Consider the following 27,866-nt stretch of genomic DNA (forward strand, 5'->3'; position numbering starts at 1 on the left):
AAATGCATGTTTATGTAAGGCTTCCCTTAATTCGAAAATCTCTATTTTCAGGCACAGGCTCATATAAATTTGACTTTTGAATAACTGTAATAAATCTGATAAATCAAATGAGTGTTCCGTTGCTTTTAATACTTATTATATTAAATTCAAGAGTATTTAAAAAGCAAATTTTTGCAATATTTAAATTTTTTAGGCCAAAATCTTGACAGTTGAAAATATTTGATTTAAACGTCAAAAATAAACATCCAAATTTCAATATTAAAATGACCCTAGTTTCTATAATATATATCCTATGGCCATGAAACTTGGCCAACTATCTTAAAATTGCCTAAGCTTAGGTCATGCAAAGTTTTATTAAAATTGGTCAAGTCTTTCTATCCTATTAGGTCCAAGGACACAGTTATCGTCCTTTGGTTTTCGTTGTCTACGAATATAGTCCCTAGTGTGAACAGTGTATAACTTGCATTTTTTTTTGATACACTTTCCCAATTTATTTCTTGATATTTTATGCATGAAATATTAAGGGGATGAAATTACATGTTAAAAAAATTTGGGTGCTGAATCTTTATGTTAAGTAGTGATTCGGTCCAGTTAAAAAAGGGCAAAAATTAGAATGTCGGAAGCTGTCAAACTGAATTTTAGCCCCCCTTAACACAGAATTGTCAATATTTTGAGTTAGAGCTGGTAGAAGTTTCTATAATTTTGATATTATTTGTATCAATAGTAGTACACTACACTGTAAAAATCTTTTTGAGATAGAGCAGGTGCGATTTTTTTAATTTGAATTTATTGTCTAAAAGAAATGCACTACGAAATAACTGTGTTCTCGGGCCTAATATAACATAACAGACTAAATAATGACTGGTACCTAACTGTTACCTACCTATTGTAGGATCATATTCTTCTACAAAACTGAAAAGATAAATAAACCAGATCAATGACTAAGAACCACATGTTACAGTGCCGTAAATAAATAAATCATGTATTTCAAAATGTAATCACAATATGTGTCTGATGTAGTTTCTGTATCATATAGTCACAACGTTATAGATTTAGGACAAGTAAGAGGTTGACATATTGTTTTAACAGCAGAGGTGGGCTTTTTTTTTAGGGGGGACAAGAAGCTGGTTAATGCATAGACTTTTACATGTCCCACTCTAAATGATGTCTAAATGATGTCTAGTAAGTTTTGGGGCCCCAGGCCCCCCTTTTTCAAAATCCTGGATCCACATCTGAACAGGTATATGTTGAACATTAGATTTCTTATGGTTATTTTTGTTGTTGTTAGTTTGCTGTCTCATTGATGTACAGTGTATACCCCACATCTCATTTTATTCAAATTCTACGTATGCATCAACTTTTTTATCAGCTGAGTTTGTAGAATTCCTGTTTCATCTATGCCTATCAAAGATCTCTTCTTTATTTAGATATTTAAATTTCTTCTTAAAATCAATTTTGAAATTCATGTATTACTTCTTTTTTAAACACATATTTCTATTTAGTATAAAAGTGTTTCCTGCAAAGCATGTTTTTCTCCATTAAACTCAAGTGTAAACATATTTGACACACCAGTAATTTCAGTTCATTAAAACTTCAAGCTTATAAATCTGTTATCAAATACCCTCATTACGCAGAAAATAAATCACTGAAAAACAGTTGGAGATTTTTTTCTGTTTTTTATCCAATTTCATTGGGATTGACTCTTCATGTTTTCACGACTAAGAAATTTTTATAAATAAAATAAGAGTGGGCAACTTATTGAATTTCAGGAATTAAATCAAGTATTGTATCATAATTTGTTGCTTTATCACTTTTTGTCTTATTTTGTTATCAAACATTAATTATATCCCACCCTTTGGAAATGTTTATTATATCCCACTCTTTGTCAGATAAATCTGCTTAACAGATTAAGATGAACATAGGTACATGTACAAATAAAACGAATTTGACCTCAACCACAGGTTAACATGTCTGTCCCATGTCAGTAGTTTCTCTAGTTACATATTAGTGTTTTGTGCTTCAAAGAATTTGGCGTTTATGACAGACTATAACTAGTCTCTGTTACCATTGTTACATTTAAAACTTGACATATCAAAAGTATCTATAGACACATGTTTTATGTTTTTTTATGACCGTATCTTGACCACTAGTTTTATTGTCGTGTTTTGGTTGCTCTCATTGATGAGGGTCCTCCATTCTTTTTTTTTAAGATCATTTCTCTCTATCCTTCATCTTTTTTGTCCATTATACTCTATTATTTTTATTTTAACACCCCAATATTATCTTTTCTTTATTTTGTTTGCCTTTTTTTTTCTGTCTTCTTTATTTTCTTAGTCCTTTATTCTGTACCTTTTGCTCATTACTCCCTATTCTGTAGACCCCATCCAGACCCTTATTAATATGCCTTTTTTTTTACTCCTTTCAATCATGAGTTATCAATACAATGCGTTGCTTGTGGCTAGTTGCCATGAAATAACAGCTATTTTTAAGTTTTCAGAATTTTAAAATTATCTAAATATTTGAATACAACTAAAGAGGACAAGACAAGAGTTATATAATATGATCTTTAAACAAACAACTATGCAATGAGTGCATGTCACCTCCCATTTGCAAGCAATCATTAAGTTGTTTATTTCCAGGTTCACAGTGAAAACTTCAGTTGAACAATTGAAATGGAAATGAGATGCGCCAATGCTAATATGAACTACTTACTAAATATCATTGATTTACAATAAGTGGTTCCCCTAAAACAGACCTTAATACCAGCTTTTTCACTCTGTCAAGGTGAGACAAAAATGTCTCATGGAAAAATTTTGATAATGACTAGTAGAAACAAAATTAATTAATGCTACAGGTAGTTTCGGTAAAAGAAGTAGAAAAATGCCCAATATTTATTGAGCAGAGTAATTTTGAAATGGTGTCAAGTCATATCATAGAAATTTAAATGAAAATAGTCCTTGAGGAATCTTACCATAGCTTTTTTAAACATTTAAAATTTGTTTTCCCTTAGGTTTGTTGTTTTTTAGAATGCTAAGTTGCTGTTGACAAGGAAGCGAAATTTAACATTTTTGAAATGAGATATGCCAATGCTTATACAACTGCACACTAAATATTATTGACCTATCACTAGTGGTTCCCCATAAACTGACCTAATCACAAACTAATACATGTAAACTAAGCAAAGTTTCAAAGTCAATAGACCTTGACTGAGGGGGCGGGGCCAAATAATCTCAATGGTAATGAGATGTGCCAATGCTAGTACAACTGCATACCAAATATCACTGACCTACCACTAGTGGTTCCCCATAAACTGACCTAATCACAAACTAATACATGTAAACTAAGCAAAGTTTCAAAGTCAATAGACCTTGACTGAGGGGGCAAGGCCAAATAATCTCTATAGTAATGAGATGTGCCAATGCTAATACAACTGCATACCAAATATCATTGACCTTCCACTAGTGGTTCACCATGAACTAGACCTAATCACAAACTAATACATTGTTGATGCCGCCGCCTCCGCCGGAAACAGCATACGTATGTCTGGCTTTTTGACTCCGTCAATGCGAGACAAAAACAAGTCGACGATCCTGTGACATCAGTCAAGCGAAAATTTATGTATTAACAAAATATCAATTTATAAGAAAATGATTTTAAATCTATGCATTGGTTATTGGAGATTTGATGATTTTAAGAAACGTTTTTCGTAGATTTTAAGTGCTCTCTATACATATGTGTATTTTTTCTTAATTCAGTAATATTTCAGAAAATAAAACTGATAAATGTTTTTTTCCGATTTCTGTTACTATAGTTCAACAAGCCAATGTTGTATGTAAATTTAAACCAACATTTGTGACATAGTGCACTTTAGAAAATTTTTACTGGCAATGTAAAGGTCCTAGAGAACTTTTCTAAAGGGTACAAATTGAAATATGTCATCAAGACTTTAAGCTTCCTTTAGATAACACCAGATCCTTTCAGGTTGTAATTAATTTCCAATAATTAACTGGATTTTAACATGAATAAAAAGGACAATGCCAGGTGAGAAAAGAATTTCTTAGGGCTCCTGATTACATCATCAGTTTACATGTACCTCTTCACCAAAGGTATTTTAAATTTCTCTATTACATTCAGTGTAAAGTATCATCTTTCAGAGCAGACCCATTTATTCTCATTTTTTATGAAAAGTTTTCCTTTGTCGGTATATACATAGGATTTCTCTATTTTCAAGACACTGACAGTAAAACAGATTGACAAGCTTTTTTTTGAACTTTGAAAGGAGTGACTATAGAAGAAAAATAGCAATTATTACTCCAAAAAATCTAATTTCAGAACTGTTCATTGGAACCTCTATCAGTAAAGAAAGAGTAGGATGATTCTACATCCCGTTCTATTTCTTAGGTGTAGTATTATGGCTTACAATGCATGTTGTTCAATGACTGAAGATACACAAATATCTTTCATTTCTTCACTTGGTGACAGTCAGACACACATTTGCACATGAACATATGCTTGCATTTAGGCCATTTCTTTTGCACAGATTTTCAATTAAAGTTTAAAAAACAAAGAGATAATTATATGTATATATAATACCTGTCTGAAAAAATGTGTTAATATAAACTATATCTTTAAGTTCAGCATTCCACAGGCTGTTGTTAATCATGGTAATTGTTTTCAATGTATAATAGAAAGGTCATCTACCTTACAACATGGCTACACTCCACCTTTTTTTTAACATCATTTATGCAAACAATATTGGATGTTAACTTTGTGAACGTAATATTGATCTAGTATCTTTAATTTTTATCTACTTGTGAAGTCTAGGTATAAAAGTATAAGTCTGGGTTAAAAGTATAAGTCTAGGTATAAAAGTATAGCTATGTAAATTATGGACATCTTCTACAAGTAACCCCATTTGTTATAGTTTTCATCATAAATGGCTTACTTCCATAGTATGCAATGATGTGTGTGTACAGAAATGTATGTACCGGTATTATAATTTTATGGCGACAAACTTTTAACAAGATTATAGTCTTCAAAAAATTATACTGACAAAGAATTATTTTCCAATCTTATCACATAATATCTCAAAATTTAAGATAAACATGATTAATACCTAGAAAATCAAGAGTGGTGCTAACCACCCTTTTTAAATAGTCTGTGGTGATCCCTGTTTTTAATTTTACCAAAATGGAATTATTGTAAAGACAGTATCTAATGAAATTTTACAAGTTTAATACCCTGTTTTGTTTTATAGCTTTCTGATGTTGTGAGTCTTTGCTAATTCTTTGTTTCTGTGAATCTGAAGAATTGTGGGTAATTTCATCGTTTGTATAAGATGCAACACTATTGGTTAGATATTCATTAAGACATTGTTAGCCAATCACATTGTTTTGGTTTAACAATATTTCCCAGAATGCATTAGATTTTAAAACCAGACATTGCCAAAGATCCTCAGTGACAGTACACACATGCTACATATTTAAAGTAAAAACAAATCTTAATGTCTTAAAAATCAAGATAACATGAGAATAAAAGTTTTCTTAGATCTAATCTAGGCCTAAATCTTGTATCATTAATTGGGATATTTTTTTGGAGGGGGTCCTAAGATATGTTTCCAAAGTTAAACACTAAAATAAAATATTCATCAAACAAAAAATGTAAGAATTTCAATAATCATAAGTCAAACCCTTTAGATTAATAATTATAATAAAAAATTAAATTTGACCAATATAGTTTAATGAAGGTTAATGACAGAAAAATAAATGGAAAATGTGTCCCCATGGACACAGATGATGCCCCCGCTTGCATACAACATTATAAATGGACATAACTCAAGAACAATAAAAGTGATGCTACCCAAATTTGTACTTGATCTTAGTTTTGTGGTAATAAGTATTGTGTATAGGTTTCATGTTTGGTTGGGGCAAACTTAAGTTACAGAACGGAAACAAAAAATTTTGCAATTTTTCGATTAATAAAGGGGCATAACTCAATAATGATTAAAGTGACACTACCCAAATTCAACTTGATCTGTGTTTTATCAGTGGAAGGCAAAATTAAACATTGCATTGTATAAAGTATTGATTGTAGTTGATTCAACTATAATCATGGACAAAGGAAGATAACTCCAATTTTAAAAATTACTTGAACAATGACATCATTGATATTTTAGAAAAAAAAATAAAGGGGCATAACTCTAGAACAGTAAAAGTGATGCCACCAAAATTCAAACTTGATCTGTGTATTGTGGTAATAAGCATTGTGTATAAGTTTCATAACATTTGGTTGAGGCAAACTTAGAGTTAGAGAACGGAAATGAAAAATTGCAAAATTTTTCCATTTATAAAGCGGCATAACTCTAGAACAGTTAAAGTGATGCCACCAAAATTCAAACTTGATCTGTGTTTTGTGTAATAAGCATTGGGTATAAGTTTGATAACATTTGGTTGAGGCAAACTTAAGTTAGAGAACGAAAACCAATTTTGGGATGTACGGACAGACGGACAAGGGTAAAAATTAATGCCCCCTCCGCTTCGTCAGGGGCATAAAAAATAAACAGTTACATTACATATAGAATTAAGATGAGCAGGATCAAAACATCAAATAATGTAAAAGTTTAATGGCCTTCTTGCTTGATTCCAGATCAATAGATTATTGTACATGTGTTTTAATTCACTTGGTAACACAGACAAAATACAGTGTAAATTTCATTTGATACCCCCAGTTCTAATGTCAAATGATTTATTGCAATTAATATTAACAGATTGATTTTTTAATTCTTTATGCTTATCATCATAATGGTGTTCATCTGTAATACTATATTTTTATTTTAATTTGTCTTCTTTTTTCATTTTTAGGTGCCGAAACAATTTAATTTCCAATATTAACTAGTCACTAGAAATATCACTAGACCAGACTATCCTAATTTACTGTACTGCATTGTTGACAATAGTTTGGTAAGAATAAGCGACTGATTATGACCTGGATTAGTATACATATTAGGCCAAAAATAAAATCTAAATTGTTTGATGTTGCCTACCTTAACCCACCTAAAAAGCAGCCTCCCCGAAAACATTTTGACACAAAATGTTTCAAATTTTTTTTTTTATATTTTTTTCCTGCTCTAACATAATTTTCTTGTCTAAAACATGATGTAACTTATGTTTTTGGTCAAAAAAAAAAGTAAAATCCCTACCTACCTACCAACCCTACAACTTCCAAGACATGGGTATAGTAAGCAACATCAAACAAGGATTTTTTCAAGGATGGCCTAAGTTCATCTTTAACTTTTTACGTTGTTCTAGCAACAGATTGCATTTAATTGATTGATTGATTGTTGGTTGCTTAACGTCCAGTGGCAAATATTTCATGCATATTCAGGACGAGAACAAATTAACAATAAATACAATAGGTAGGTTCTGTAATAGAGGCGTCTGGGATTGAGGTCGGAGAAATTTAGACTGCCATGGGAAATGAGGGTATATTGGATAGGGACAGAAATTTAGCCTTGCAACAGGTCACCTACGGACTTCTCAAAGAGTTGTTGCAAGGGTTCTTAACGTGCACAGAGCGTGGCACTCTCTTTACACGAGGCATCGGATTTAACGTCCCCATTCTGACCGGACGTGGCTGCAAATTTGTACATCCCGCACAGCCAAACGGACGCCCCACTTTGACGAGGGTTTTACCGCCGGTCAGAGGAAGACCAATGGTGACCATACTTCTATTCCCCAGTCACCCTTGGGGATGATTGCATTTAAAGCTAAGGTTCCAATTGCATGGCCACTTAAACTTACTTCATTCGACAGGTTTTTCATTTTAGAAAAGCAGTAGTTCTGGTCTTTATAGATTATTTATCAATACATGCATATAAAATTGGACAAATTTAGTAGTTGTAGTTATCCAGAAATGCACAAAAAAGTAGGTATATCCCAGAGATGCATCAAATTGTAGCTCACATTCTCGTAAGGTTATTTTTTGATTAAAAACATACATACTTGTATCATTAAAAAGATAATGTATATCATGGCAATTTAATCAAAATACAGATCCCGTGTCCAAGCTTTGCTAACACGGAAGGATCTGTAAATGCTCTGTTCTACTCCTCTGGTTTTGTCGGATTAATACACACCTTCAAAAAATTTGTAAGGGTTCCACAGAACCCAGTGTCTCGCCTACTTTTGCTGTTAATCGCAGGCTCAACAAAAAAGAGGAAAAAAATTAATAAAAATATTCCTCTCTATACTATTTTTTTATTGTAAGTAGCTTCTGTCCAAATTTGGTAAAAATCCAGGATAGTAATAGTTTATGAATCTAATAAATGTTTTAAAAATTTAAACTGCAGACTGTATGTAATGTTAACTGGAAGAAAAACTGAGTCCATTTATAAGTAAAATACGGAAAAAATGGAATAAAATTTCCTTCTAGATACTAGCTTTTAATCATAAACAAGCTTCTGTCCAAGTTTGGTACAAATTACAATCCAGCATAGTTTAAGAAAGTTGTTAAAATTTTAAAAACTTTAACCACAGAGTGAATGTAATGTTAACTGGCAGAAAAACTAAGTCCATTTATAAGTAAAATACGGAACAAATTGAATTTTTTTTTTTACAAAATTTACTTCTGGATACTATCTTATGATCATAAACAAGCTTCTTTCCATGTTTGGTAGAAATCCAGGATAGTTTAAGAAAGTTATCAAAATTTCAAAAACTTTAACCACAGAGTGAATGTAATGTTTCCTGGCAGAAAAACTAAGTCCATTTATAAGTAAAATACGGAAAAAATGGAATTTTTTTTTTACAAAATTTACTTTTGAATATTATCTCATGATCATAAACAAGCTTCTGTCCAAGTTTGGTAGAAATCCAGGATAGTTTAAGAAAATTATTAAAATTTCAAAAACTTTAACCACAGAGTGAATATTTGTGGACGCCGCCGCCGCCGGAATGTAGGATCGCTATGTCTCGCTTTTTCTACAAAAGTCGAAAGCTCGACAAAAATTGAAGGCTGAAATTTCGTTGGCAAATATAAAATTACCAGAACAGAAAGGAGACATGGTAAAATGGGGTATTGTCAGACCTGTGTAAGCATAGCTTGGACAAAGGATCTATATTTCAATCAGATTGTATAACATGGTATATTCTGACTTAAACCTGAAAACATTAGGACTCTACTGAATCATACTGATACTATCACAACACACTATACTCAAATTGACAACTGAATCGTACTGATACCATCATAACACACTATACACAAATTGACAAAGTATTACCGTAGGTGTGCCACATTGATGATCAAGACAGCACAGTATTTTTAAAACATTTTTTTTCACAATAAACCTCGATCATAAAGGAAACAATAAGACCAGTGCTGATTACATTACATATGAAGATTTACCACTCAACTAGACTTTACTACACTAGACTTTAGTCGGAGAGAACATAATGACATTAATGTATTTACTTGATATTGGTTTTGATCTAGCTTTCAGTAAATTTTTGTCTTTTGTTTTTATGTTAGTTATTTTTTGCTTTATGCCAATCTGCCATTTCCAACAAATGTTTCATTACAGTTTGTTCTTATGTTGTGCTGAAAAGTGACATCACGGTCCCAGGTTAGGAGAGGGTTGAGCACTAACAAACATGTTCAACTTTTCCACATTTTGTGCCTGTCCAAAGTCAGGAGTCTGCTCATTGTTGAAGACTGTATGGTGGCCTATAGTTGATTGAAATCCACATAATTTGGACTCTGTGGGATAGTTCTCTCATTGGCAATAATACCAAATCTCCTTATTTTATAAACTTACTGATTCTGTATAAGTTGGATGGTTAATGCACTTTTGCCTACGCCACCAGCTGAAAGAGAGAAATAAACTTACTGATTTTGAATAAGCTGTATTGTCAGGGCACTTTTACCAACACCACCAGCTAAAAGTAAAAAGCAACAGTTAAAGCAACAAATAAAATATAGAATCTTTAAACCCTACATGTAAGTGTGATATGGCACCTACAATGGAACTTAAAAGAAACATTGGTTACACACATATATATTCATGTTAAATTCAACACTGTGTCCAAAATCGGTATCTATATAGTAACTAACCACTGCATTGTCAACCAATCAAATGCCACTATCAGTTACATGTAAAATATATATAGAACAAGCTATATTTAGTCCCCTACGGACGAAGTCGAAGGGGACTTTAGTTTTGCACTCTGTCCGTCTGTCTGTCTATCCGTCAGTCCAGCAAATCAGTTTTCCTCACTTTTTTTCTTCGTGCTTGAAGATATTGATTTGAAATTTGGTATATACTATTATCATGACAAGTTACAGATCAAGTTCGAATTATGTTCCAGTCTGATGATTTTGTGCAGAGTTATGGTCCTTGGACTTAGAAAATTCACTCAAATTATCAGTTTTACGCACTTTTTTTTGCCATGCTTGAAGATGTTGATTTAATAATTGGTATATAGTTTTATCATGACAAGTTACAGGTCAAGTTCGAATTTTGTTCAGGTCTGATGATTTTGTGCAGAGTTATGGTCCTTGGACTAAGAAAATTCACTCCAATAATAAGTTTTCCACACTTTTTTTCGTCATGCTTGAAGATATTGACTTAATATTTTTTATATAGTTTCACTCAAACTCATTTCATATAGAACCATTCAATCTCAAAAGTCAAAAACAAACTGACACAACGCCATGGCACAAAACAAAATAAAATGCTTCGCTGAGCACAGCCAGATACGACCGCAGAGGTCTGACCCTGAACAGTTGGGGCAAGTTTGGACACAATATTCAAACTTGATACTGTCTGAATTTGGATTGTGATCAAATTTTTGACAATATACAGGTTTCTGACACAAAATAAATGTGGTCAAATTAAAGATCTTAAAAATTTGAAATGGGACATTTAATTTACATAGAATGGTCTGATATCCAAAATCTAACGACATGGTTAGATTCAGCATATAAAAAAAACACCAAAAATTTAATTTTATTTGAAATCAAACAAAGTTTAATTTTAGACCCTTCAAACCTTAATATAGACTAATTTGAAAACAGGGCCCAAAATAAAAAATCTAAATGCACAATAAGATTCAGCATATCATACAGCCACAATAATTCAGTTTATGATGAAATCAAACAAAGTTTAATTCTGGACCCTTTTGACCTCAATGTAGACCAATTTAAAAATAGGGCCCACTATCCAAAAAAGTAATACAAGGTTAGAACCCCCAAAAATTTAAGACTTTAAATTTATCCCATTGAAATTGGTTAAAAGATTTGTATTTATTTTCAATTGAAGATTTCTTGCTATTGTGTAATACTGTGCAATTAAAGATTTCTTGCTATTGTGTATAAATACTGTGCTATTGCGCAATACTGTGCAATTGAAGATTTCTTGCTATTGCGCAATACTGTGCAATTAAAGATTTCTAGCTATTGCCCAATACTGTGCTATAGTGCAATACTGTGCAATTGAAGATTACTTGCTATTGCGCAATACTGTGCAATCATTTGAAATTTCAAAAATTTTAAAGAAAAAGAATATGAACCTCCAAATAAAATTGGAAAAATAAAATCCCCCCAAATTTTTTGAACCCCTCCCCCTTGGAGTAATTACCCCCAAATTAATCCCAGCCTTCCCTTTGTGGTATGGAACCTTGTAGTACAATTTAAGAGAGATCCATACACTTAAACACAAGTTACTGTCTGGAAACTGGAAAAATGATTGTCTTTGGCCCCTTTTTTGCCCCCAATTCCTGAACCGTTGGGGCAAAATCCCCAAACTCATTCCCAGCCTTCCCTTTATGATATGGCACCTTGTGGTACAATTTCTGAGAGATCTATACACTAACACACAAGTTATTGTCCAGAAACTACAATAAATTGCTTCGCCAAGCGCATCTGGATACAACCGTAGAGGTCCAACCCTTAACAGTAGGGGCAAAAATGGACACAATATTTGCGCTTGATACAGGTCTGAATTCAAATTGTAATTAAATATTTGACACATAATAGGTTTCTGACACAGAATAACTGTAGTCAAAGAACTTAGAATTGGTTATATGATTTGAATTTATATTGAATTTTTTGCTTTTGTGCAATACACTTTGCTGTTGTGAATTGACCCCCCTCCCCCACAAAAAAAAAAAAAATTACACCCCTTTTTTTTTTGCTTTTGTGCAATACACTATGGTGTTGTGTATTGACCCCCCACCCCCACTTTTTTTTTGCAAAAAAAAATAGTATGTGACGAATTTTAATTTTTAATTTCTGAAATCTGAAATGAGAAGAAATTTATCCCCCACAATTTCTTTAAACCCCCCCCCCCCCAAATTTTTTTTAACCTCCCCTCTTTTTTCCCCCAAAAAAATTCTTAATTCCCTCAAGATATGGTCATAATCTCAATTCAAATTTCCAATGGAGTTTACCCATAATTACCCATTTAAATTTACCATATTGCTAACTTAATCTATTTTATAAAAGAATTTAAAATATGGTGTCAAATCTTTCATATGGATTTTTTTGTAAAAAAAAATATGCAACATTTGCAGATATTTTTACTTGTCTTCCTTTATAAATATGCATTTCTTTATACATAATTTAAAAGCAGTGTAAGGGAGGTAATCAAAACGTTGTGTTTGGATTACCTCCCTTATACTGCTTTAAAATTGTCTGTTGACCATTTCTTTATACGTAATTTAAAAGCAGTGTAAGAGATGTAATTCAAATGATGTGTTGAATTATCTCCCTTACACTGCTTTAAATTATGTTTTGTACTAAAGTTATTGTCCATTAACCAGGACACCCTTGTTTTTCCCCCTTTTTTACCCCTAATTCCTAAACGGTTTGAGCCATAACCCCCCAATGCAAATCCTAACCATCCCTTTGTGGTATGGAAACTTGTGGTATAATTTCAGAGAGATTCATACACCGTTCCACAAATTATTGTCTATAAACAGAAAAATGCTTATTTGGGCCCCTTTTTGGCCCCTAATTCCTGAACTGTTAGGACCATAACCCATAAAATCAATCCCAACCTTCCTTTCGTGGTTATAAACCTTGTGTTTAAATTTCTTAGATTTCTATTTATTAATACTATAGTTATTATCCGGAAACCAACTGTCTTCCTACGTGGACAACGTGATACCAATATACCACCGCAAAAAAATTTTTTCTGTCTTATAAAAATGCTTGTTGTTGGCCCCTTATTCCTAAACTGTTGGTACCATAACCCCCAAAATCAATCCCAACCTTCCTTTTGTGGTATTGAACCTTCTGGTAAAATTTCTTAGTGATCCATTAACTTAAACTAAAGTTATGTCCGGAAACCAAATGTGTCTTCGTACTACGCAGACACCATAGCATTATACGACGCAAAAAATTTTTTGGCTGTCGTATAAAAATGACCACAAGACGGTATACAAAATATAACTTGTAAAACTAAAGATGCGGTCAACATATTCACCAAACTTTGAATTATTAATTACGAGGACATTATCTATAAGGCTATATAGCTGAAAGAGAAGTTAAAGGATAATGCTAGCTTCTCTTCATTCTGTATGAACTAAGACGTCAGCCTCATATGAATAAAGGAACAAGTTGTCAAGATGAGGAGCACAGTTGGTTCAAATGGGATTGTTTGTTGAAAAACATGTCCTTCAAACGTAACAAATGTGTTGTCAGTCAGGAAATCTTGATAATGTCAGTTTCAGAGAATTTTTTGTTTGAATTTTTACTAAGTACAGTCACTGTATGATATACATGTATCCCTCCTTAAGACAAGATACTTGTACATGTGTATTAATGGTTGCCATTCTTTTTCATGAAGCAAAGCAGGAACAATTCTTTCAATTTGTCTTTAAGTTTGGAATGGGAAATACTTGTATAGAACCTGTCTCATATTATTAATAACATGTTAGCTGAAACACAGGTACAAATAAATGGAAAATGTGTCCCCATGGACACAGATAATGCCCCCCCCCCCCCCTTGCATACATTATAAAGGCACATAACTCAAAAACAATAAAAGTGACGCTACACAAATTCGTACTGAATCTGAGTTTTGTGGTAATAAGTATTGTGTATAGGTTTCATAATGTTTGGTTGGGGCAAACTTAAGTTACAGAACTGAAACTAAAAATTTTGCAATTTTTCGATTTATAAAGGGGCATAACTTGATAATGGTTAAAGTGACGCCACCAAAATTCAACTTGATCTGTGTTTTGTGGTAATGAGCATTGTGTATAAGTTTCATAACATTTGGTAGAGGCAAACTTAAGTTAGAGAAAGGAAACCAATTTTGGGACGTACAGATGTACGTAGAGACGGACAAGGGTAAAACTTTATGCCCCTTCCACTACAGCGGGGGCATAAAAATGTTGTACATTTGTACATATGTATTATCTTTTTGGACCTTAGGTTTGTGACATTGGGAATGTTCAAGAAAATATGCATGAATTCAAGTTGTTTATACATGTAGTTTTGTTCAAAGATAGTTACATTTTGTAGTCTGGGAACATGTATAACATATATCATTTACATGTATATAGTCCAATCTCATTTTACACACACCAGTCATGTGATAACACTATATTCATAAGATCTAAGCACATGATGCAGTGTAAGGATTAAAACAACATAATCTGCATGAATTCTCAATTTATGTGTATGTCACCTTACCATAGGTTTCTTGAGATTAGGGGTTAAAAAAACAAAGTGGTAGAATATTTCAATTTACTTAATTTGGCTGTTTTAAAACTAAGCCGATGCACATGTAATACGAAACAACAACTATCTCAGAACTATTCTATTGATTTTACTGAAACATAAAGTCCTCAGGGTCATAGTAATATCACCAAAACATGTACTTATATCAGGTTATTTGGTCATAATGTCTACCAATAATCGGAAAATGTTTTGAGACAAATTCATATACTTTAGTTTCATGACATCTTCTATCAGTACAATTTCACCCTGAAGATTTGTTTTATTCATGTCCCAAATTGAGCAAAACCCTTTTGTTTTACAGCTTTTCAAATCAGAGGCTGATTTTGTGGGAAACATTTGGTTGATTATTTAGGGAATCACTGAAGCATTACCAAGCGGGCCCCCTCTTATGGCAGTCAGTTGTCGCCCCCCCCCCCCCCCCCACTTTACGAAAATTTCTGAATCACCACTGCAAATGTCTTACATGTATAATTCTGTGTGTAAAATTGAGAATGGAAACTAGGAATGTGTCAAAGAGACAACAACCCGACCATAGAACAGACAACAGCCACCAATGGGTCTTCAATGCAGCAAGAAACTCCCACACCCGGAGGCGTCCTTCAGCTGGCCCCTAAACAAATATGTATGTGCCTTAAAAAAAAATAGTTATGGTTCAATAAAGGAAAGATTTTATACAAGAAATACTCGTCAGTTTAAATCAGACTGCTTACTTGGCAAAGGATGCAGACCAACTACATCATCATGTATTATTTTATTTTGGTAAAATTGGCCTTCAAAGAAAAAAATTATTTGAAGATGACACAATTTAAATGGAAAATGGTTAAATATAAATTTATGCCTATACTTATCAATATAATTTTTTTCTGTCCCTTCAAAAGACTGAAAGAAGTACAAGACAAATTCCATTTACGTTACATTTTGGATATGAAATAATCAGGTTATGCACAATATCACTGGCCGCAGGTACACAGGGGATTGTGTAAATGCTCTTTTGTTCCGACGTTGGAAAGTTCCGGGCGGAAAGAACTAACTAGCCGAAAAGTTCCGGAGGAATTTGTTAACTAGTTACTTTGTTCTTCCTCTGGTTTAAAAGTTCCACCGGAACAAAGTGACTAGTTGAAAAGTTCCAACGGAACATATCAACTAGTTAGAAAGTTCCTTTTTGCCAAATTAGTCAAAACCGGAACTAACAAACTAGCCCAAAAGTTCTAGCGGAACTTATCAACCATGCAGAAAGTTCCATTTGGAGAAATGATGCAAATTAAAAGCGCAACATATTATATTTGAACCTTTCAAAGGGAAACCAAAATACTGATTACAAAAGTCAAAAGGAACTTATCAACTAGCCACATGTTCCTCTTTTGCAAATAAGTCAAAACCGGAACTTACAAACTAGCCCAAAAGTTCCAACGGAACTTATCAACCAGTCACAAAGTTCCATTTGGAGAATTGATGCAAAGAACCACATGAGGAGGGGGGTATTCTTCCCTCTCTTGAGGGTACTATGAATACTAAATTTGCATGATAATGCAACTTATTCCGTTTTATGTGAGCTATGAAATACAACTTAAATTTTGCACATTTGTCCCCAAAGAAACCCCTTTCAGTGCGTTGGGTATTCTTGTAAATTAATGATTTGCTCTTATATATATACTGATACTCATTCTTCCCCCTCTTTCTACAAAAAGGACGAAATATGGTATATTCGGAACGATGTAACTAGTTGTTCTGTTCCGCCAGAACTATTCAACTAGCTACATTGTTCCGGGACTTTTCAACTAGGTACTTTTTTCCGGAACTTTTCGACTGCACTCGGAATAAAACAACTAGTTAGAAAGTTCCATCGGAACGAAATAACTAGTTGGAAAGTTTTGCCGGAACAAAGTAACTGACAGAACATAGTGGCTGTTACAATTTCACTTTATGTTAATTATACCCCCAAACAGTTGGACAATTCACATTTATCTATGTATATGATCTTGTAGTACACTGTATTATATGAAAATATATGCATAATATTCAACAGGTTGCACTCTTAAAATACTCAGTCTATATGTTTTGTCATCATGACAATAGTATTTAGTGTTGCTTCTATCACATTTTATTCAGTTATTGTAATATTTCCTAAGACTAAATGCTAGAAATCATTTATGTTCTATACTTATAATTTAAGGGAAAATAGTCATGAATTTTCAATGTGAAGTAAACAATGCTCTCATGGGCGATGTCTGTTTTGGTGTCTTCTGTTCTGAGATACAACAAAAATATAACAGCTGACACACAGTAAATGGCAGTTTGTCATCCTCTTCTTTTATACAATTTATTCAAAATACAAACCTCCAACAACCACAAGCTTGTATTCTGTCATTTGAAAGACCAGTTCATAAATCCACTCAAAATAAGATGCACAAATATTACAAATTTTCACCACACACAAAGATTTTTAACCCAGTGACCCTCCGTTCTTTGAAGCGAGGCACAAAACAGGCAGTTATGACCCATTTTTTCTCAGTCGCATTTTATATACCCCACAATTAGTTTGAAACGTAAGGGATAAATTGTCATTTACCAAATGAAAATGGTCGTATTTCTTAGATAACAAGGATTTTCATTTAATTGTTTTTCTGTTTTGATTATTAGTATTTTAAATACACATTAAAACTTTTAAAAATCAATTTTATTCATCTAAAGAAAATATGGAATTTAACAGCAATCTGTTCAACGGTTTTCAAGGGGTTACCGTGCTATAAATAGAAAATTATTTTGATTAAAAATAGTAACACATAGTCTCACTTGTTGATTCGTCGGTTTTTTCGGAAGCTTTGAATCATTATCCACACCAACGAAAAAAATGAATGAGATCAATGTGTATTTTTTCATAACTAATAAATCATTAGAGTTGAGGATCACGCTGATAAAAAAATTATCAATCAATTTTAAAACTGTGATTCCTTCAAGGTGCCCCATTTTTGAGGTCTTTATCATTCTTGCGCTTGTTCTTTTCGTGGTTTTTATACAATACAAGCATCTTTCCAACAACGATTTCTTTTGGCCGGGCTGCCTCGGTGCTTTCCGTGACTGAAGACCCCAGAAAGAAGATAACTCAAAATTTCAAAGTGCGTGGCTTTCGGACTCCACTTTATGTAGGTATTCCGAGTGATGCCGATTTGCTGTTTCACTTTTTCTGTTGTGATCACATAAAATTTTATGAAAACATCGGAAAAAATGACGTCTAAACCCTGCAACATCATTTCCTTGAAAGAAGGAAATCAAAATGGTGGGCGTCACATTTCTTCCCGCGTCCATAATGTCCAGAGTACAACTATTGTCCTTTTGAAGCGGGAATAATCTCTACTGTTTTTTTGTTTTGAAACTTTTACTTTTAATACTTATAAATATACAAGGATTCGAACAATGATTTTCCCCTTTTGGGCTTTTAACCTTACCTGAGTCACTTCTTCTCTAAAGTTCCCTTAGTCCAAATATAATTGTGAAGTAAGAAATGAGAAAATGCATCAGATCATGTCTGATAATTTCTGTCATTATGATTATTGCAAATAAAAATAAAAAAAGGAAAAGCGTGGGAAATTCAGTTGCAACTTTATTTGAAGATCAATGAAAACAGTTCCATATGGCACCCCACATAATTAACTTAAGATGTCATTGCGTCATATTATGGAACTCTTGTGTTTCACCATATCTTTTGGTTAAAAATTTATTCTAAGTACAGACAAAAAGATTTAAAAATAATTATTTAGAATGTAAGTACATGTAGATACCTTGTAAGCATCTCTTGTTGAAACATTTGTTTTTGTTTGTCAATTACATATATGTACTTAGTAGTCCTATAACATGACTTCAGGGTCATTATTTTCTATTTCTGTTTATTTCTGATATTTTCTCTTGAGTACTTTACTTATTTTGCTTTTTTCATTTATATTTTATGTTTTTAATATCAATGTGCCACCCGGCACAGAAATAGCAGAGGCAGCCCGGCCAAAAAAATCTTTTTTGGAAAGATGCTTGTATCGCATTATAAAAAATAAATAAAATATCAGCATGAAAATGTTGAAAACTGAATAATCTGACTTCAATGTGAATATTTGTATAGGATAATTATATGTAAACAAACTCATCATCAATATCAGGATCATAGCCTGATTAATTTAACGATAGACACTGTTCTAAAGAATATAGTTCTATGATAGACCAAATGTAGATTAGATAGATAGACACTGTTCTAAAGAACATAGTTCTATGATAGACCAAATGTAGATTAGATAGATAGACACTGTTCTAAAGGACATAGTTCTATGATAGACCAAATGTAGATAAGATAGATAGACACTGTTCTAAAGGACATAGTTCTATGATAGGCCAAATGTAGATAAGATATCTAGATAGATATTTTGCCCCTTTTAACAGTACAACTTTTTTCTGCAAAACTGATGAAAATATTTGAGAATATCAATTTATATCACTTATACATACATGTAACAAGCCAAAAGTCAAAAATTTATGTTAAGTATTGCATTTACCAGTCAATTAATTATATAAAGATAGAGCTCTTGTTTCTACATGTATGTTAATTTGTACGTGTAAATATGAAAAACCTTACTTTAAATAAAGATTACTTACTGTAAAGATTACTTTACTTTATTTACCTAGCTCTGCTAAATGTTTCTATGTAATTAAGATTCCTCGGTTGTAAAATCATCCATCTTATTCTGCAAAGGTTAAAAAACAAATGTTACATTCCAAACCAGTAGCAGGTAGTCCAGTGGTCTTTGGTTGCTGTCTGTTATAATTGGTTTGTTTTACATTTAAATTATACAAAATGTAGTACAAATCAGATGGTTGGTTTTCACTTTTAAATCGTTTCAAATTTTTTTGTCATCTCTGGGCTTTTTATAGCTGACTTTACGGTATGGGGCTTACTCTTTGTTGAAGGCTGTACTGTGACCTATAGTTGTTCACATCTTTGTCCATTGGTCTTTACCTTGTCTCATTGGCAATCAAAGCCAATCATACCAAATCTACTTATATATATTTATCCCATGTTTGATTGAACTTTAAAAGAAATTATAGAAATGCAAGTGATAAGTCTTGCACAGATTATTTACTAAAGCATTATTTATTTTGTATATTTTTCAGAATTGAACTATAATCCTGGATAATAATGACAACTGTAGAGATTACTGCTCCAGTTGGTGGCGACACCAGATTACTTGCTCTTAGAGTGACCCCAGAGCAAGAGATTGCCATTTATGCCTTTTTCCAGATAAATGGATGGACAATAGTTACAGAAGGTATTTCCTTAACAGAATTTAAGAGTTATAGACATGTACATTATTACTTCAGCTTGGCAAAAAGCAATGATGAGGTTTTGCCATCGTTTGGCATCTGTGGTCTGTCATTAACTATTTTCATAGATATTCCTCAAAATTACTGAACCAATTCAAACCAAACTTAACATGATTGATCCTTAAAAGGTGTCTAGATAATACCATTATATTATGGTCCATCAACCAACATGACTATCACAGCTAAAAACAGTACATAGAAGGTAATAAACAAGTAATTATATCAAATCTTGAAAATCATATATTGATACAGATAAAGATAATCTGATTAGAAGCAACATTCTGACAGTAGTAAAACATCTACCCTCTTTTTATTTGTATCAAAATTATATCAGATGAACCCTCAGAGTTCTTTCCCTTGAATGATGATTTTTAGCCTATTTTAGTGTTTTACCTATTTACAAGAAAATTGTAATAGATTGACAGAAACAGTTAACAGCAATACAAGATCTTCAAAAATGCTGATATGACTGAAACCTTAAATTGACCCCTTAGAGGAGTTATTGTCCTGATATGACAACTTATGATGAATTGTAGCATTTTTGTATAGGATCTTGAAAACTATGGTACATGTAGATAAGACAGAACAAGTAAACAGTAAAAATGATCACCAGTACAAATCAACAAAAATGTGGCTATGACATAAAAGGATTAACTGACTCCGGATAAGGGATACATTTTATGGTTGTATTTGGTACATTTCATAGTAGGGACTCATTTTTTGGAATCCTAGAATTGTATTTTAAAAATTATTTTGGTTTCAAAAAGTCATTGTTTTGTAACTACATGTACATGTAAGTATTTTTTGGCTGAATTTAATTTGCTTTGATTTCAGAAATTGCCAAAAAGTGTGAGAATTGTGGGATAGGGATAAATGGTGGAGATGATCCTCCAACATGTCACATCTGCCAAAAAGCCATTGAAAATGCTGAGGCTTTAATGGATGAAACTAACGAGGAAGAGAATGGAGAGATGAGTGATACAGGTGACATCCAGCAGAATCAGCCAACTATAATTCAGGTACAAGACGCTCACGGGAAAAAAATTGTATATGTAGGTAATGCAATGACGGTGGCAAAACAGCCGGCACCCCCTCCACCAGTTAAGACAGAGATTGTCACCACAAACAGTGTTGGTACAGAAACTAGAGTACCTCAATCTGTAGCACCAAAAATATACAATGTCAATAACAGTGCTGAAAATCGTCCATACAAATGTGAACATTGTGGTAAACATTTTCGCAAAAAATCTCATGTTGTTGCTCATGTAAGATATCACAATGGTGAAACATTACCTAAATGTAATGTATGTGGGAAAGAATTCCTTTACAAGCACAATCTGATTTCTCACATGACAATCCACTCTGGAGAAAGACCATTCCACTGTACTGAGTGCCAGAAGACATTCCGTAGGAAAGATGACTTACAGGTTCACATGAGAACACACACAGGTGAACGTCCGTATGTTTGTGACATTTGTGGAAAGGCATTCACGACACAAAACCAGCTTCCTAAACATCGCAGAACACACACTGGTGAAAAACCTTATGAATGCGAGATCTGTCACAAATGTTTTCGTACAAAACCTCATCTGGAGAAGCATTATAGGACTCATAGCGGTGAACGTCCTTATCCCTGTGTCGAATGTGGTAGAGCTTTCTCACAGAATGCACACTTGATGGCACACATGAGAATACATACTGGTGAGAAACCCTATAAATGTGACTTGTGTGATAAAGCATTCAAAGAGAGTAAGACATTAAAGAAACATAAACTTATCCACGAAAATGGCATGCCATATATTTGTACCATCTGTGGAAAAGGTTTTCTTCGATCCCAGAATTTAGATGTCCACATGTGTGTGCACTCTGATGATCTTCCAAAGTATAAACGTAAGTTGTTGATGAAGAAGAAACTACTAGAAGAAATTGAAGCAGAATCTAGTCAGACATTTGACAATTCCAACATTGAAACAGACATAATCACAGAAGAAACAATTGCGGAGGTGGAAACACACATCCATGAAGCTGAACAGGCAGGACAAATTATACAAGTACAGAATGTAGAAGATCATCACATCAAAGAAGAACAAGTTGCTGAAGTTGTTACTGATGGACAAGATGAAAATTCCATCGCGAATAGTCTGTTGACTCTCGTAGAAATGATCACAAGTTCTAATCAAGATGCTCACACAACTACTTCTGCCAATGGTAATTCACATGTTGATCTTTCTAATGTACAGATTGATGACTCGGCACAGAGGCAAAATATCATCATAACTACTTCAGATGGAACACAAATTCAGCAGCAAGATACCGTCATGGAGGATGGAAGTATGCAAGAAGTTAAAACCATCTTTGTTGATGAACATGGCAGAGAAATTGGCACTAGTAATGAAAATGTAGTCATCACATCTATGGGAGATACTCAAGTAACCACAGAACAAGTCATTGACAGTGTTACTGGACAGTATGTAGATGGCAATACATATGTCATGGAAGTAGAATATGTAGAGCAACAGTAAAGGGAATCCATATGGTATGGAAGTAGAATAAGTAGAGGAACAGTAAAGGGAATGTGTATAGCATGGAAGTAGAATATGTAGAGCAACAATTTGTTATCAAGGTGTTTAATGTCAAAAGTTTATCATTATGTTTTAAGACTTTTTTTTATTGTAAATGGCAAATTAGCTACAATTGAAAAAAAATATGTGTTGAAACATTGTATATTTAAAATAAAAATAATATGGATAAATAATGTTACAAGAGCATGAGAATACAATTGCAATAATGCTTAATCATTGTTAACTCATAATGAAAACATTCTGCCAACTGCACAAAAGTCAATCAACAATTAATTTCTTGTTAAATTATACATGTTGCTCCGTGTTGAAGATCGTACTTTGACCTGGTTTACTTTTATAGATTGTGACTTGGATGGAGAGTTGTCTCATTGGCACTCATACCACATCTTCTTATATCTATATATAGTAAGATTTCTTTTTGAAAAAGGGTTAATAATAACAACAACAACAATACTTTATTTTAAGAGGTTTACACAGTTACATTTTTGTAGCTACATTGTATATAACTAATCTTCCCTGAGGCCCTCATTATAGAAAAAGCATAAACAAAAAATGCAAACATATAGTACACATGGTACATGGCATACATTAGTATGAACGTATAATGATATTATGTTCAATACAAGAAGTAATCAGTTGTTATAGGCTATTTAAAATACATCATCTCAGATGGATGAACATTTTTTCATCATAAATGAGTTAACTTTTTATGTATAATGTATACCATAATGGTACAACAGAGAGAATGCTTTTAGACAACCTGGATACAATATCAAACCCATATTATGTTTTTATAACAAAATTTCCTTCCTCTCAGACTGATGGAAAATTCACATAGATTTGTTTTTTAATGTCAATTAGTAAGCTGAATCTATTTAACCTAGAATTTAAAACCACAGAATTTAATGACACACCATGCATACCATGTGAAAGTAATAATTTTTATTTAAGACTTTTCATTGTCTTTAAATGAAGATTTATTAATGTTTTTGATGTTTTAATCCAGTTGGGTTTAGTCAGATACAGTGCACCTCCACTTTGTCTTAACATGCGTCTGGCATACAAAATTTCAATCAATGTGTATAGGATGACTTTATATAGAAGTCTTCTCTTATCAAAACTGGATTAAGTAAAAACAAGGGAAGAATTGATATTCAGTAAAATGAGGATTTGAAAGAATTTTGAATAAATGGAAACATTGTAAGGCATAAAAAGTTTAAAGACATTATGTGTAACCTTTTTAATTAAACTTGTAGACATACATGAATAAATTTTTTAGGGGGAGGAAGGGAGGATTTCAGTTTATTTAAAAGTTAAATTTGCCAACAAGCAGGCAATTGTCGTTCCATTTACCTACAGAAAATGAAAGGATATGGAGTAAATGTACATGGGACAAAATCGCACACAATACATAGAAAACATAGAAAATTACCTACACTTGTCTAGTCTATTGTTGAAGACCATGTATTGACCTCTAGATGTCTTTTTTTTTTTTTAATTGTGTGGTTCGGTTGCTGACTTTTATCCAACATCTTATTTATTTTATTTCTATGAATTAAGACGGCGGTATTTTTAGAGAGTTCAGTATTTGTATTATTAATGAATTTTCATGTAAATATGTTTTTTGTTAAATGAATGTTAATTATAAAGATATAGACCAAAGTTTGGAATGTGTGTGTTTTAGCTGCAAAATTAAGATAGTTAAAACATTAATTTAACTACAGTCAAACCGGTAACTGTTGATTTTTTTTAAGTACATTTTTTTGTACATTGCACTTTGAAATCAACAATCAGAGAATTTTACCTCTGAATAATCCTTTAGAAAATATTAAAGTATTACTGATGACTGTTTCATGACTGTTACTATTGTACATTTGTAATTGTAACACTTTTCAGTAAACTTACAGAATTTCATTCTGTTCATGATAAATCATATATAGTATTTATTTATTGTAAAAAGATAGTGTATATAAGTTGAATACAGTACCAAGCATGTTTTGAATCTTTCTCTTTTTTTTCCTGTTTGCATTCTCATTCAATGTTCATGTAATGTACATGTATATCTACATTTTCTTCTGAATTGGTTATCACAGAGACATAATTTCTGCATAGCTGATCTTCAGTCAAGACAACAGTAAATAAATATATGCAATTTTACTATAATTTTCACTAATTATTTGTCTTTTTTTATTTGACTCTTATATATAATTAATAATATGGGATCCAATGATGTTGTTCTTTTGCATTACACATTGGCAATATAAAGTCACAGCTTTTGCTCATGCTTTAAATCCATTCTCTTTTTGGTTTGATTTTAATCAAAAAAGGTAAAAGGATGAAACATGCTCAGTGTATGGCCTGACTAAATCATATACGATGTTTATAATGTAATATAGTAAGTTATACTAGGTAAAATATTTATCTTATGAGATATTTTACATTTATCAAAATTTTAAAATAACTATTTATATACTGGAAAATTTGATCAAATTAATATATATAATACATTGTAATTAAAAATCATAAATAATGTACAGAATAAAAATTACTTTGAAATTAGGGCATGTTTGTATTTTGATTAGTGTGTTAAAAATGAAAATGTCTTACCTTCAATCTGATTAAAATACAGATCTTGTTTTCAAGCTTTGCTTACAAGGATCTTAAAACTCTCTACTTTCTGTTTTAAAGACCTTTAGGGATCCTCTGGTTTTGTCAGATTAATATACACTTTCAAAAATTTGAAGGCTGAAATTTCATTGGCTTTTGATGTTATAATTACTGGAACAGAAAGTAAAACAGAGTATTGTCAGATCCTTGTAAGCAAAGCTTGGACACATGATCTATATCTTTATCAGATTGTATTATCTTGAGACATTGCTATGCCTGGCTGGTGAAATAATTTTTCAACAAATATTGTCTGTATTTTAGTCGAGTTAATATTTTCTGAAATCCATAGCTTTGGTAATGTTACTTATGAGTGAACTTATTGTAATGCAAGATTTTATTTTGTTAATTTAACATTCACCAATTAATAAAAATGTTTACTTTTAATTGTATTATTGAATGAATAATATTGCAGTACAGCTGTTTCAGTACAGATAAGATCTAATAGGTAAAACATATAATTTTCAAGCAAAATGGCTAAAATTAATCAAGATGTTATTTTCATGGCTTCCAATTATGAGTCCCCTACCGACGAAGTCATAGGGGACTTTAGGTTTGCACTCCGTCCATCCGTCTTTTCTGTCTGTCTGTCTGTCAGTTTGGCAAATCAGTTTTCCACACTTTTTAATGCCTCCGCCGTAGCGGAGGGGGCATTAAGTTTTACCCTTGTCCGTCTGTAAGTCCATACATAAAAAATACTTTTTGAATTTTGGTGGCGTCACTTTCTACTGTTCTAGAGTTATGCCCTTTAAAAATGGAAAAATTGCTTAATTTTTCGTTTCTGTTTTCTTCATGCTTGAAGATATTGATTTGATATTTGGCATATTGTTTTATCATGACAAGTTACAGTTCAAATTAGAATTTTGTTCCAGTCTGATGATTTTGTGCAGAGATATGGTCCTTTTACTTAGAAAATTCACTCAAATAATCAGTTTTCCACACTTTTTTTCTTCATGCTTGAAGATATTGATTTGAAAATTAGTATATAGTTTTATCATGACAAGTTACAGATCAAGTTCGAATTTTGTTCTGGTCTGATGATTTTGTGCAGAGTTATCTGCCTTGGACTTAGAAAATTCACTTAAATAATCAGTTTTCAACACTTTTTTTCGTCATGCTTGAAGATATTGACTTGATATTTGTTATATAGTTACACCATGACAAGTTATAGATCAGGTTAGAATTTTGTTCCAATTCAATGAATTTTTAACCGGTAGGGGACTATGTATTGCCATGCAATACCCACAGAATGCTTGTTATTAGCAGTATTTGGACCAGTTATAGATTCAGCCATTACTATAACTTTGCTTTGAACTCTTAAAGGACTTTTATAAACTTTCTGGACTTTTGCCCATAGAAAATAAAAGATGTGATATGATTCCAATGAGAAAACTATCCTTTAGAGACGAGATTATGTAGATGTAAGAAACAGTAGATAGAGAATAATCAAAACAAGAAAACATGTGTCTTGTCTGCTTAACTGATCATGATTGAATTTATAAAGTTGACATAATGCTTACAGTACCTGAGATACAGACCTGCCTTGAAAACCTAATATTGACTTGTGAACCATGAAAATGAGGTCAAGGTCAGATGAACTGTTCCAGACAGACATGTACACCTTACAATCATGCTATCAGAGACATATAATACAATTATTGTATTATATGTCTCTGATGCTATATACCAAATATATTTAACCTATTGCTTATATGTCTGAGAAATGGACAACCATGAAAACCAGACATTGACCAATGAAGCATGAAAATAATGTCAAGCTCAGATAAACCTTGCCAGACAGACATGTACAACCTTAAAATCATTTCATACACCAAATATAGTTGCTATTGCTTATAGTTCTAAAAAAGTACTAAAACACAAAACTTTAAAACCTATACTACTAAAACACAAAACTTAACATTGACCAATGAACCATGAAAAATGAGTTAAAGGTCAGATGAAACCTGCCAGACAGACCTGTACATCTTACAATCATTCAATACACCAAATATATATTGTTGACCTACTGCTTATAGTATTTGAGATACAGATTTTACCATGAAAACTTAACCTATATCACTGTTCCATGAAATCAGGTGAACCCTGTTTAATGGACATGTAGACCTTACAAGGACCCCATATACCAAGTATAGTTATCCTAATACTTATAATAAGTGAGAAATTGACATGACAAAAAAATATACATTTTGTTTAAGCAGTCACTGAACAAGGAAAATGGACTTTAACACACAAAAACTTTATAAAATAATGTATCTGTTTTCAAGGTGTGAAGCATCCAGTTCTTTTTCCCTGAAATATATAGCTTTCTGCAACCTCTGGATTGTAATCCCTATGTAATGCATTCAGCAACTTTCATCGCAGGCTAGACAAATATCAATTGAATAAGCTAGGCTTTATTCATCAGATTGACACGAAGCAAAATAAAAAAAATAAAAAATAAATAAAGACACTTTATACAGATCTTTGAGAACTGAGAGTTACTGAAAGCTA

General features: G+C 32.4%; 2 protein-coding genes across 4 annotated transcripts in view; one reads left to right on the plus strand and one right to left on the minus strand.

Annotated features, from left to right (window-relative positions):
• The window catches only part of LOC127706468 (GTPase HRas), a 32,992-nt gene extending 15,745 nt beyond the window's left edge, over positions 1–17,247 (minus strand). Inside the window, exons 1-3 of one of the 2 annotated variants that reach the window (XM_052211098.1) lie at positions 17,083–17,247; positions 9,815–9,863; positions 884–912 (exon numbers count right to left, since the gene is read on the minus strand). In XM_052211098.1, coding sequence (XP_052067058.1) covers positions 884–912; positions 9,815–9,863; positions 17,083–17,113 — 109 coding nt within the window. In that variant the 5' untranslated portion in view covers positions 17,114–17,247. Of the gene's footprint in view, positions 1–883; positions 913–9,814; positions 9,864–9,886; positions 9,936–17,082 lie in introns of both variants that reach the window. The other variant, XM_052211097.1, reaches the window with a different exon arrangement.
• Positions 17,248–17,796: 549 nt separating this feature from the next.
• On the plus strand, positions 17,797–25,742 carry LOC127704560 (zinc finger protein 260-like). 2 transcript variants are annotated; one of them, XM_052208650.1, is made up of 3 exons: positions 17,797–17,888; positions 19,900–20,054; positions 20,944–25,742. In XM_052208650.1, the coding sequence occupies exons 2-3, from the start codon at positions 19,925–19,927 to the stop codon at positions 22,629–22,631; spliced, it is 1,818 nt and encodes a 605-aa protein (XP_052064610.1). In that variant the 5' UTR covers positions 17,797–17,888; positions 19,900–19,924; the 3' UTR covers positions 22,632–25,742. The 2 variants fall into 2 exon arrangements, with proteins under 2 accessions (XP_052064610.1, XP_052064609.1); XM_052208649.1 differs by lacking the exon at positions 17,797–17,888 and adding an exon at positions 17,910–18,022.
• Positions 25,743–27,866: the final 2,124 nt, after the last annotated feature.

Source organism: Mytilus californianus, unplaced genomic scaffold (genome assembly GCF_021869535.1).
Source record: "Mytilus californianus isolate M0D057914Y unplaced genomic scaffold, xbMytCali1.0.p SCAF_6, whole genome shotgun sequence".
In the NCBI taxonomy this organism is placed as follows: domain Eukaryota; kingdom Metazoa; phylum Mollusca; class Bivalvia; order Mytilida; family Mytilidae; genus Mytilus; species Mytilus californianus.